The 15,376-nt window shown below is 34.9% G+C and overlaps 1 protein-coding gene across 1 annotated transcript in view; it reads right to left on the reverse strand.

Annotated features, from left to right (window-relative positions):
• Nucleotides 1–15,376, reverse strand: part of LOC102809148 (uncharacterized) — a 230,846-nt gene that overhangs the window by 120,547 nt on the left and 94,923 nt on the right. The window contains exons 7-8 of the mRNA XM_085492918.1: nucleotides 12,853–12,951; nucleotides 11,845–11,943 (exon numbers count right to left, since the gene is read on the reverse strand). Of these exons, the coding sequence (XP_085349044.1) occupies nucleotides 11,845–11,943; nucleotides 12,853–12,951 (198 nt within the window). The remainder of the gene's footprint in view (nucleotides 1–11,844; nucleotides 11,944–12,852; nucleotides 12,952–15,376) is intronic.

The raw sequence follows: 15,376 nt of genomic DNA on the forward strand, positions 1-15,376 counted from the left end.
ATCGAATCTAGGTAACTTACTCTACATGTAGAAATATCCAGTCTTATAGGACTGGCAGTTTAAAGTCCTATAGGAATTCTATAGTCCTATAAGACTCATGATCTCACACACCAGTCCAATCGGACTGGCAGTGTAAAGTCCTATAGGAATTGTATTGTCCTATAGGACTTATGATCTCACACGCCTGTCCTATAGGACTGGTAGTGTAAAGTCCTATAGGAATTGTATAGTCCTATAGGACTTATGATTTCATGCACCAGTCCTATAGGACTGGCAGTGTAAAGTCCTATAGGACTTGTTAATTCCTATAGGAATTTACATAAAATCCTATAGGACTATACATGTCCTATAGGATTTCATGAAAAGTCCTATAGGATTTTTTAAAATCCTATAAGATTTTGAAAATCCTATAAGATTTTGAAAATCCTATAAGATTTTGAAAATCCTATAGGAAACTTTTGTATGGGTATTGCACCATGCCAAATACAATATGGTGTTCATAACAAACACATACTGTGACAAGGCAATCACATAATAGAACATTATTACCACATTCTATTACCACACCACATACATTTGTAAAATGTGATATAAATAATCCATATGGTAATTATGACATGATACGAATAGCATTCACATAGCGACTCATTATTACAACATGCTAACTATGACACTGTATGACAATCATAGAGAGGGATATATCATTACAATCACATCATTGACATTGACAATCACATGCCTTTGCATCATTACATTATGCTAATGAGTAAGGCAATCACATGATAAAACAGCATTGTATAACAATACTGTGACATCATTGCGATACAGTTACATACTGTAACATTGTCAAATATGAAACGATCTGCAAGACATTCACATGAGACAACAGCAATATAGCATTTATAGCACAGTGCATATCAAATACCATGATATTAATGCAATGTTGAAATACTGACCGTCTGCATGACAATTACGTAATGTGACATGTCAGCATTCCAGTTACTCTACAATATGAATGACAATCACATGACATGACATCATTGAAACATGCAAAGTATACCACTATGTATGACAACACAATGTAACATGCCAATTACATCAATATGTACATATACATGTATACCACTATAATGTAACAACATATGGCAACATGACAATTAACAAGTTAACGAAATCACTAAATAGAACAGAAATTCACTGTGAGAAAACATCAGAAGAAATGAACTTTGCAAATAAAATTGAAACAACATTTCAAAGTATACTAAAGGTGGTATCTGATATGCAAACCTCAGGAAATCCAGCAACACCAAACAAGGCAGTACAAGCAGACAAATGTAACCATGTGATAATGACTGACCAATCACAACACTGTCCAACCTCAAGGAGATCGGCATTTTAAATCACTCACCAATGTACAGCCAAAAAACACCTAGGTATGAGTGACTCACAAGATATGTAGTAAAAATACACATTGGTCACTGGTAGCATAGTGGTTGTCGCATCAAACTCATGATCGGTACCCCTACCCTGGGTGAGTGTGCCACAGACTCAATGGGAAGGCCAATCTACTGGCCGAGATTCATTCACCAACGAGTGCGACTTTGGGGGAACCTTGGTTAATGTCCGCAGGTGCTTGTGTTCGACCGAGCCTGGTTGACGCCAGGATAGCGCATTAAATTGCCATTTGATAGGGAGATGGCCGCACAGCCCTGTTATGCAGTCCCAAACAGGAAATTACTTCTGTGGCAAAATGCACTATGTGTCAGCACTAGCACTTGCAATTTACACATACAAAAAAGTCAGGAGAGACAACAGTGACATTCAATGTCCGGAAATGTCGCCTGGCACCAAAAAAAATACACATTGCAAAGAAGCAAATGATACTGACTTAGAGTGATGCTAACAACCATCCAAATTATCAGTTCAATAATCAATGCTGTCAAATGGCAATTTACACCACGCAATCAGCGGTCAAGCAAATGCCACTATGTCAGTTGTACAGTACATTCAGTAGTTTATTCAATTAATTACTCCAAAATATTATCACAACACGTGCATCCTGACAATACCCACACAACACACCAAAAGGTTATATAAATATATACAAAAAATTGCAATGCTATCTATTAATTTGTATACAAAAATAGCTAACCAAATGGTGTTTATTAAATACATGTACAGTACTATTGTCACAAGTTCCAATGAGCAATTTTTTTTTCAAGTGTTAATAATTTAATTGTCCAGAAGTCAACCTCAGCTTTTGCTATGATGATGCTGAAGTAGCTGCATGATTCCACTTCCAAGTTATTCATTGATAGCCAAGAAGGTTAGTGTTCAACATACGTTTACACCTTTGTTGATTTCAGACTTGTTTTAGCAGGATGGAAACACTCATTCAACTTGATATTACAGTTTAGTGGCACCGCATGACTAGCTAACATCTTTTTAAATGATTGTAATACCCATGAGCAGATATATTAAAATATATTTTTATTAGACGCATAAAATCCTTAGGAAAGGATAAAAAGGGTCTTACAGAAAGAAATTAAAAAAAAAACTACAACTTTTCTAAAAAAAAACAAAACAAAAAAACAAGTCAAAAACAAAAAAATACAATTTGCAGCCAATGGTGAATACAGAATATAGAATGAACACAAAATGTGGCCTAATACACTGATAGTTGTTGCTGTTTTGTTCCATAGCTGTTTTTTAAGAAGACAGCTAAGGCTGGTGCTAGAGTATGGTTTGCCATAATCAAAATGAATTTATTCTGACTATTTTCTTTATCAAAATTTGGAATTTTATTTGCAGTCCAACAAGACTACTTGAGGAAAGTTCACAGCCATGTGCTTTCAGGCTTGGAAAACAAAGGACTCGGGAAACTGCATGTACCATATAGCATACAATACTAGACTGACCAACACCACACAGTTCACTTCTATATATAGCTTTGGACATAAATTGACCCCTTAGGGCACTGGCAAATGTCATGATTGATCAAACTTTCCAGTGTTGCAATGAATAACATCAGTAAACACATCATGAAATATGATGGAATACACATCAACAAAAGGCAAAATAACGTTCATTAACAATATTAAAACAACACTCAATGATGTTACTCGACTAAAGGCACACTATTAACCTAACAAAGCAAGAATCAACATTCTATTACAGCAATCGATCATTCAGTGAGGTCGTACAATCTAGATGATGTAATGATGACCTTATGACCTCAGGGAGTTAGAAAAACAACTGAAGATATCTATAGTAAGAATCTGAATCTGTATGTACTGAGTATACCACAAAAGAAAAAGGGAACAAAAAAAGGCATAGAACTTAGGGGATTTGTGTATATATCCGACATTATATTAAACAAGGTACAATAACACTGTACAATTTACTATAAATACTATGCCATGTCAATCACATAATAGAACATTATTGCACCAAGCCAAATAAGACATGGTGTACATAACAACCACATACTATGCCATGCCAATCACATAATGAAACATTATTGCAACAAGCCAAATAAGACATAGTGTGTATAACGACCACATATTATGCCATGGCAATCACATAATGGAACATTATTGCACAATGTCAAATAAGACATGGTGAGCATAACAACCACATACTATGCCATGGCAATCACATAATGGAACATTATTGCACGATGTCAAATAAGACATGGTGTGCATAACAACCACATACTACGCCATGTCAATCACATAATGGAACATTATTGCACAATGTCAAATAAGACATGGTGTGCATAACAACCACATACTATGCCATGTCAATCACATAATGGAACATTATTGCACCATGTCAAATAAGACATGGTGTGCATAACAACCACATACTATGCCATGTCAATCACATAATAGAACATTATTGCACCATGCCAAATAAGACATGGTGTGCATAACAACCACATACTATGCCATGTCAATCACATAATGGAACATTATTGCACCATGTCAAATAAGGCATGGTGTGCATAACAACCACATACTATGCCATGTCAATCACATAATAGAACATTATTGCACCATGTCAAATAAGATATGGTGAGCAAAACTACCACATACTATGCCATGTCAATCACATAATAGAACATTATTGCACCATGTCAAATAAGGCACGGTGTGCACAACAATCACATACTATGCCATGTCAATCACATAATGGAACATTATTGCACCATGTCAAATAAGACATGGTGTGCATAACAACCACATTCTATGCCATGGCAATCACATAATGGAACATTATTGCACGATGTCAAATAAGACATGGTGTGCATAACAACCACATACTATGCCATGTCAATCACATAATGGAACATTATTGCATGATGTCAAATAAGACATGGTGCGCATAACAACCACATACTATGCCATGTCAATCACATAATGGAACATTATTGCACCATGTCAAATAAGACATGGTTTGCATAACAACCACATACTATGCCATGGCAATCACATAAGGGAACATTATTGCACAATGCCAAATAATACATGGTGTGAATAACAAGCACATACTATGCCATGTCAAGCACATAACGAAACATCACTGCACCATGTCGAATAAGACATTGTGTGCACAACAACCACATACAATACCATAGCAATGACATAATAGAACATTAATGCACCATGTCAAATAAGACATGGTGTGCATAATATCCTCATACTATGACATGGCAATCACCTAATGGGACATTAGTTCACCATGTCAAATGAGACATTGAGTGCGTAACAATCGCATACTATGCCATGTCAATCACATAACGGAACATCATTGCACCATGTCAAATAAGACACTATGTGCATATCAACCACATACTATGACCTGTCAATCACATAACGGAACATCATTGCACCATGTCAAATAAGACACTGTGTGCATATCAACCACATACTATGCCATTGCAATCACATAATGGAACATCATTGCACCATGTCAAATAAGAAATGATGTGCATAACAACCACATACTATACCATGTTAATCACATAATAGAACATTATTCCATCACGCCAAATAAGATAATAATTATTTTTGTTTGGTAAATGGCATATTCAGGGGTATAATTTGCCATGTTCAAACATTTACAGCAAGTAACAGACGTATTAGGGCAGGCTATTTGCAAACTCGCTAGCGAATTGGATAACTACTTGGGTTTTTACTGAACATTTGGCTTTCAAATCTTGCTGGCTTTGACTTGTGGTCGTGTTCACTTTGGGTGAGTCTATATTGCATGGAGGGACATACTTTTAGATGCTTTTACATAGCCTGCTTCATCTCTGGATACCCCTGAATGATTTGCTTTGTTACGCCAGGCATGATATAAAAAGTAGTTTCATTGGTCAGAATGGCCACAGTCAGCTGGCATACAAGTGATAATATAATTGATGTAATTAATCCATTGATATTTACTAAATGGGTAAACACTGATTGAAACTAAATAAAGAGACAAGTTGAGAAACAGCTTTCAACAAATCCTAAGGATCCATTGGGGCAATATTAAGCCAACCCCTAACAAAATTTGACCTCATTTGTCTTGACCCCAGTATGTGAAAAGAGTAGTATTTTTAATTCCAAAAAAATGCTAGGTGAATAACATTTTATCCTCATTTTCAATGTTAGGTAGATTTGCAATCATAAATATATGGAGAGACTGAAACATTACTTTATAGCTAAGGATATACCAGAGCAAGAAATTGCCAGGTCTGCTTAGCCTTATAGGTCCTAAGATGTATGCCCTTCTGAGAAATCTACAAACCAATAGACAAAATATTTGTGGATTTTTTGGGAAAATATTTGTAGCAGAGAGATTCCGTTTCTTCAATCACCAACATGTAGGTTGATCTGTCAATAGCTATGATACTGAATAAAGAAGACTAGCAAGTCTCATGCGTGTTGCTACTATTTAAATGATGTGTTGCATTGATGTAATCCAAAATAATGCTTAATACTGGTGAAAAGAAAGGCTATAGTGATTTATAAATGAAATAAGCCAACTACAACTGTTAAACCATGTTATAGATGTGGAAGAAAAGGGACATAAACCACAGCAGTGTAGATTTAAAGATGCAGAACCTACAACTGCAAGAAAAAAGAGGCAATTTACAGATAATGTGGAACATGTCGAATGGTAAGAAAGCTTATATCCTAGACTAGAATGCTGACAGTGACGGGAGTGATATTCTGAACTATTGACAACAAATGCAGGCAAATAATTCAGATCACCCTACAGGTGGCAGGTAAATTCTACAAATGATTCAGATGCATCTGTGTGATTTAGTGGGAATCAAATGTAAAAATAATATTATAGTGAGGGGGCTATTCTGATAGTGCCAGTCGCAAAAAAGAATGAGACTGTACCTATATGTGGTGACTACAAGCTAACTGACAATCCTGTGTTATAAGCTGAGCAAAACCCAGATTCATTTTCTGAGCTTGCAGGAGGTCAAAAGTTCACCTGAATTGATTTGCATCAAGCTAACTACCATTTGGATTTTGATGACCATTAACAGATTTAAAGAGACTTGAAAGATACAATTCTTGTATATAGCATTGACTCAACACCAGCAATTTAGCAGTGTTCCATCAAACAAATTTCTTACATAATCTGGTGACAGTGGTGCGCCAACTTAATAGGTTTATAGAGAAAAAACGCAAAAATACCAGTGGAATAGGAAACATGTTTATGTAAGAAAAAAGTTTAATAACTTTTGATAAAGTACTTGCTCACTACTACCCTGAATGAAAATTGCATATGACGCATCACCCTATGAATTGGGGCAGTACTATCTCATGTGATGAAAGATGGAGAGGAAAGACCAATTTCTTATGTATTCAGATTGTAATCAAAAGCAGAGCGGAATTATTAGCAAATCAAGAAAAAATTATTTGCGATCTGTTATTTTGTGAAAACTGTGATTCTCAATACCAATCAGGAAGACCTAATTACACCAACAACTACAAAATTAAATAGAAAACCAGGTAATTTATCAATTAAATGACACAACTGTAGATACAGAAGAAAACAACGAACCATTACCAACCACATTCCGTCCACATTCAATCAAGCAATGATGACCTTCTGAAAAGTCAGGGATTTAGATAGACATCTGAAAACATCTAAGAATCGTCACACACCAATAAAATGAGACTACAAAGAAGAACACAACTAATAGTGATAATAACTTTAGCCAGACATTGCTCTCTTTTGGTCACTGGAATGTGGCTGGAATGAGATAGGGATATATACCATCAAGCAATAATGAAAATAAAACAAGGAAAACTAACAAAACAAAAGGCATGGAGAAACTCTGAGGCTATTAGTGTATATATCTGACAGTCCATTAAGGTACAAGTATTCTTCTAATTACATCACAATTTACTGTAGGGTGTAAATTTGATAAACATTACTTCAAGCAACCATAAGACAATTACACGCACACTTTTCTTATTTGTATATTAATATAGATGGTAATCCATGGGAAGAAGAGGAACAAAAAATTACAAAATAAAACAAATTAGGTAAAATTATCATACAAGGCAACTTAAACACCAGTACAACAACTATTGATGGCATGTGATGATTTTACAGCACTTTTGGGTGCTATAAATATGACATTAGAGAAAACATCACAAGAAAATAATAAAGGTATCAACGAATCCTGAGTAAAATGACTGCATACAAACAAGACAAGCACGCCCTCTACGGCATGTTAAATTAACACTTTATTGCCAACATAATCAGAGCAGTAAATAAAATGAAATGTTTTGGAACCCCAACATTAGGGAATGATATCACAGCCCACAGCACTTAGCAGTGATGATATTAAACAATTTGAAAATCAGGTTCAGTCAAAATAAACATTTGTAAAAACACTGCACACCATATTTGTTACAATGTATTAAAACAAGCCCGCAACAAAGAAATATAATACATATATTAATATTATCCACTATTGAAAAAATACACAAATTTGGCAATTGGTCACCATTCAAAACACCCACTGGTGACTCATTGTGTTCATAAATAGCCATGATATAAAAAGAAAATGACAGAAAGTGGACGATTCACTGATGCTTTGTACAGACAGAATGAATGAATGTCTCAAAGCACACAGCCCTACAGAAACAAAAATTCAAACACAATAGGTACAAAATCATAGTTTTCCCATCAATTTGATAGTCAAATATTAAAACAAAGCATGCCAAACTAGTCATTACATACATAATGCTATGCATGGTGTCCTTTTGACAAGTTATTGGCATAAAACACGAAGGAAGGATCCGGTATTAAAGACATTGGAGACATTTGAATATGTCTATCTGTAATCACAGACACACCCACAAATAAATCAGTCAATGGTAATTAGAGCGCCATCTAGGAAGTTATTGTCACATTGACAAACCTAAACAGAATCGTCAAATGTTTGCCCTTTTTTAGAAAGTTAAAATTTGAACGAATCTGACTGATGTCACTGGTCTCAACAAGTGTTATCTTTCTCACACTGTGCTCGCTATTTGGTTCCTGTATATCATTTCAACATACATATGACAGTATGTACAACAACCGTACAGTGTGACATAACTGTTAAATTAACCATATAAGACAAAATTGCAACATGCCAAATACAACATGCGATGTGTAAGACAACCATATACCATATGAGACATTGCAATCTGCCAAATACAACATGCGATGTGTATGACAATCACATAATGTGGTGACATGGCAGCATACACATTATATCAATGCATGCACGACAATCACAAAACATGACATGCCAGGTTATGCATAATATTGAGCCAATCAATTTCTGAAAAACAAGTCCTACCTACAGTCCTGAAGTTACTTGTACACAATAGAAAAATTAAGGTAGAGTACAGACTTTAAATAAAAAGGTCGGATTGCTGAGACAGACCATGGACACAGCACCTCATAGGATGTGTCTGGTATGTTTGCACTAATGTTAAAGTACAATTGAATAATGTCCACTCACTGTAAAATACAAATAACGTTATTTTAACTAGAATTAATTTTTGCTGAAAGGACATTTTTTGTGTTTTGTACGGAAATTATTTTCACTGATTTTTGGGAGTTGAATGTAAAATATAGGAAAAAAGGTATATTCGCTAGATTTTTTTTTTATTGAATCATTCCTTCAGCGAAAATTAATTCCAAGTGAAAATAAAGTATTTTACAGTATAGGGCTCATACCACTAATTGATTTTCCATAGACGACAATGTTAACAAATGACGAGATTGCTATATGAAAATGATGAACAAAATTCCAAACATGGCTCAAAAATGGGAAATCAACATGCCAGTAATCAATAACATGAAACATGTTGGACAGCTCAAACTCTCAGGTAAACAAGACACACCTACTGTATTTGAATTGCACCTAGAGAAATCACTGGAAAAACACCAAGATTAGAACATTCAAATACACATAGAACAAGTCATTGTCAATGACACGTCCCCGTTCCGTTCATATTTGATTGACACATACATTCAAAGCAGATCATGACCGAAATGCACCTGCATATGTACAACACATTGTGCTAAATCTGAACAAAATCCATCCATGCATGACTGAGATCCGGTTCTGGAATTGTGAAAATACATGATTTTGATGCATTTTCGGCTTTAAAATGGCCATCATTCCACTATTGTTAAGCAGATCATGAAACAAATGCACATATCTATTTGTGACATGATGTACCATGTGTGTGTGAAGTTTGAACTTGATCAATCCAGACATGTCTCGGATACGGATCCAGAACTGAATTCTTTAACAAAATGGCCGCCAGTCGGCCATTTCGAACTTGATGCGAAATAAAAGACGTGCATCAAGGTCCTATTATGTTTAATGTATGTACCAAATGTGAACAAAATCCATCCATGCATAACTGAGATACGGGTCCGGAATGGTGAAAATGTGCGATTTCAATGCATTTTCGGCCTTAAAGCGGCCCCCATTTGGCTATCGTTAATGAGATCATGAAACAAATGCACATACATATTTGTGACATGATGTACCTTGTGTGTGCGAAGTTTGAACTTGATCAATCCAGACATGTCTCGGATACGGATCCAGAACTGAATTCTTTAAAACAAAATGGCCGCCAGTCGGCCATTTCGAACCCGATCCAAAAAAAAATGACGTGCATCAAGGTCCTATTATGTTTAATGTATGTACCAAATTTGAACAAAATCCGTCCATGCATAACTGAGATCCGGGTCCGGAATGGTGAAAATGTGCGATTTTGATGCATTTTCGGCCTTAAAATGGCCGCTATTCGGCTATCGTTAATCAGATCATGAAAAAATGCATGTGCATATGTCCCATATAATGTGTGATGTATGAGTGAAGTTTGAACTTAATCGGTCCATGCATGTTCGAGATACAGGTGATCACGGTCGGACGGACGCACGGACGAACGCACGGACGGACGGACGGACGGACGCACACAGGGCAAAACATAAGTCCCCGTTTTCGGACACAGCCGCTAAGTAGTAAACAAAAGACCACATGTTGGTCTCACCTTCGACCCAGGTGATTACACCCTCAAACAGAGAAAATAAGTATTTAAACAAGCAGCCTATCGGCTGAGATACCTCCGCTGTTAGCAATGCACATGGCAATTAAAGAACAGAAGATATCATTAGAAAATGAACAAATCTGAGAGAGGTCCACATGTAGTACCTATATGTGTAATATATCAAAGCAATTGGACTTGCAGTTTTCAACAAGAAGTCGAAAATATCACTTTTTACCAAAAATGACAAAAATATTCACCAAAATTAGAAAATTAAAGATATCATTACAAAATGAACAAATCTGAGAGAGGTCCACATGTAGTACATATACATGTAATATCAAAGCAATTGGACTTGCGGTTTTCAACAAGAAGTCGAAAATATCACTTTACCAAAAATTACAACAAGCAGCCTATCGGCTGAGATAGCCCCGCTGTTAGCAATGCACATTTCAATTAAAGAACTGAAGACATCATTAGAAAATGAACAATATGTATAGTATCAAAGCAATCGGACGTACAGTTTTTAACAAGAAGTCGAAAATATCACTTTTTACCAAAAATGACTAAATATTCACCAAAATTAGAGAATTGAAGATATCATCACAAAATGAACAAATCTGAGAAAGGTCTACATGTAGTATCTATATTTGGAATATCAAAGCAATTGAACTATTGGTTTTTAAAAAGAAGTCGAAAATATCACTTTTTACCAAAAATTACAAAAATATTCACCAAAATTAGAGAATTAAAGATATCATTACAAAATAAACAAATCTGAGAGAGGTCCACATGCAGTACCTGTATATGTAATATCAAAGCAATTGGACTTGCGGTGTTTAACAAGAAGTTGAAAATATCACTTTTTACTAAAAATGACAAAAATATTCACCAAAATTAGAGAATTGAAGATATCATCATGAAATGAACAAATCTGAGAGAGGTCTACCCAAGGTACATATATATCAAGTATCAAAGCATTCAGGCTTGTAGTTTTCAAGAAGAAGTCGAAAAAGTAAAACATTGACACGGACGACGGACAACGCACGACGGACAACGGACAATCACTCATATGATAAGCTCCGCTCGAGAAAGTCGACAGCGGAGCTAAACATTTCATTGGTTCTTGCAAGCCATTTAAATTGAGCAGCAGCCATTGGTTGATGAGTGGCATTAGACCTATACAGCACAAATAGGCCAAGGTATTTCCCAATGGTGATGTGTCTACAATCAATATTCTATGTAATGTGATTAAAAACATCGGTACCTCATCTTTATCTTCAATTTTCAATCCTTTCTCCAGTAAAAAAGTCAAGACATCGCCATGGATACCAGAACAAGCAGAATGTAAAACAGAAGCGTTGTCCTACAAATATTAACACAAAATAAAGTAATAGTAAATTGTATTCAAATATAGAAAGTACAATTACACCATCTTGTTATATTTATAATAATTTAAAAGTAAGACATTAGCTTATACTGGTACAAGGTAGATGTGACCACATCCATATATCAAAATATTCCATAATACTAAAAGGCATGTGAAAATATTACTGAATGTGTGAATTTTAAATGGTAGTAAGTGATGTGAAAGCTATAGTTTATATGTTTATGAGATGACATGAAATTATAAATGCAAAATTACATTTGGTTTATAGTTGTGATATATAACAGTGTTTTTGAAACGAAGCCCTGCCTTAACAGGAAAATGTAATTTTACATCAAAGGTACATTGTACCTACACTTCCTGGATGGCAAAATAAAAAATAGAGACACCAACCACGATGATATAATTATTAACAGTGATGTCATAATGTGTGTTATTATTTTATTTATTTATTTATTTAGAGGCTGAGAAATTGTTGAAGGTCTTGTAAAATGTCTTCTGACAATATACTATTATGTCACAAACAATCATTACATACAGCCCAAAGTGGATTTTTATGCAATAATTGAAGAATATGTCAAATGGTAGTTTCAGTTATAAAATATTTTGTGAAAATATTGTTGCTTTCAAATTTAACAAAAACAATCTTACCACAAGTTACTATAATTTAAAATATTGTACTGATTTGTTAAAGCAACATTAACAAGTTTTGATAATAGTAATGTTGCTAGTGTGAATTACACATGGTTGAAATATTACACCACTATGTGTTAACCCATTCTCATAAATTAACGAACATCAAGTTATTTAATTGTCCCATATATCTTAGTGACCCTGTATGACCTACATATACACATTTTGTAGTGACTAATTACACATGATTCTCACCGTTCTCCTGGAATATAAATCTGCACCTAGATTCAGACATGTCTTCACCATAGCAATACCTCCAAACTGACATGCATAATGTAGTGGTGTGTGGCCGAGCTATACAATAAAACAAACAATAATATTTCTTGATTGATACATGTAAATAGAGTGAAAGACAATTGAATAAAACCAATCAGTTTAATTACATATAGTGTAGTGGTAATGTAATTGGCATAACAAATTGGTTCATGTAGATTCTTCACTACAATTTAAGAGTACATTTAGTTCACTAACACTCATTGTATGATTGTTTACCTGTAAAGTAAACAGTACATCACATACAAATACATTTGTGATATAGTGTGTATAACAATAATGTAACGTTACATCATATTGCACCATGCCAAATACAATATGGTGTTCATAACAAACACATACTGTGACAAGGCAATCACATAACAGAACATTATTACCACATTCTATTACCACACCACATACATTTGTAAAATGTGATATAAATAATCCATATGGTAATTATGACATGATACGAATAGCATTCACATAGCGACGCATTATTACAACATGTTAACTGTGACACTGTATGACAATCATAGAGAGGGATATATCATTACAATCACATCATTGACATTGACAATCACATGCCTTTGCATCATTACATTATGCTAATGAGTAAGGCAATCACATGATAAAACAGCATTGTATAACAATACTGTGACATCATTGCGATACAGTTACATACTGTAACATTGTCAAATATGAAACGATCTGCAAGACATTCACATGAGACAACAGCAATATAGCATTTATAGCACAGTGCATATCAAATACCATGATATCAATGCAATGTTGAAATATTGACCGTCTGCATGACAATTACGTAATGTGACATGTCAGCATTCCAGTTACTCTACAATATGAATGACAATCACATGACATGACATCATTGAAACATGCAAAGTATACCACTATGTATGACAACACAATGTAACATGCCAATTACATCAATATGTACATATACATGTATACCACTATAATGTAACAACATATGGCAACATGACAATTAACAAGTTAACGAAATCACTAAATAGAACAGAAATTCACTGTGAGAAAACATCAGAAGAAATGAACTTTGCAAATAAAATTGAAACAACATTTCAAAGTATACTAAAGGTGGTATCTGATATGCAAACCTCAGGAAATCCAGCAACACCAAACAAGGCAGTACAAGCAGACAAATGTAACCATGTGATAATGACTGACCAATCACAACACTGTCCAACCTCAAGGAGATCGGCATTTTAAATCACTCACCAATGTACAGCCAAAAAACACCTAGGTATGAGTGACTCACAAGATATGTAGTAAAAATACACATTGGTCACTGGTAGCATAGTGGTTGTCGCATCAAACTCATGATCGGTACCCCTACCCTGGGTGAGTGTGCCACAGACTCAATGGGAAGGCCAATCTACTGGCCGAGATTCATTCACCAACGAGTGCGACTTTGGGGGAACCTTGGTTAATGTCCGCAGGTGCTTGTGTTCGACCGAGCCTGGTTGACGCCAGGATAGCGCATTAAATTGCCATTTGATAGGGAGATGGCCGCACAGCCCTGTTATGCAGTCCCAAACAGGAAATTACTTCTGTGGCAAAATGCACTATGTGTCAGCACTAGCACTTGCAATTTACACATACAAAAAAGTCAGGAGAGACAACAGTGACATTCAATGTCCGGAAATGTCGCCTGGCACCAAAAAAAATACACATTGCAAAGAAGCAAATGATACTGACTTAGAGTGATGCTAACAACCATCCAAATTATCAGTTCAATAATCAATGCTGTCAAATGGCAATTTACACCACGCAATCAGCGGTCAAGCAAATGCCACTATGTCAGTTGTACAGTACATTCAGTAGTTTATTCAATTAATTACTCCAAAATATTATCACAACACGTGCATCCTGACAATACCCACACAACACACCAAAAGGTTATATAAATATATACAAAAAATTGCAATGCTATCTATTAATTTGTATACAAAAATAGCTAACCAAATGGTGTTTATTAAATACATGTACAGTACTATTGTCACAAGTTCCAATGAGCAATTTTTTTTTCAAGTGTTAATAATTTAATTGTCCAGAAGTCAACCTCAGCTTTTGCTATGATGATGCTGAAGTAGCTGCATGATTCCACTTCCAAGTTATTCATTGATAGCCAAGAAGGTTAGTGTTCAACATACGTTTACACCTTTGTTGATTTCAGACTTGTTTTAGCAGGATGGAAACACTCATTCAACTTGATATTACAGTTTAGTGGCACCGCATGACTAGCTAACATCTTTTTAAATGATTGTAATACCCATGAGCTGATATATTAAAATATATTTTTATTAGACGCATAAAATCCTTAGGAAAGGATAAAAAGGGTCTTACAGAAAGAAATTAAAAAAAAAAAAACTACAACTTTTCTAAAAAAAAACAAAACAAAAAAACAAGTCAAAAACAAAAAAATACA

Source organism: Saccoglossus kowalevskii, chromosome 18, assembly GCF_978046115.1.
Source record: "Saccoglossus kowalevskii chromosome 18, keSacKowa6.1, whole genome shotgun sequence".
NCBI lineage: Eukaryota > Metazoa > Hemichordata > Enteropneusta > Harrimaniidae > Saccoglossus > Saccoglossus kowalevskii.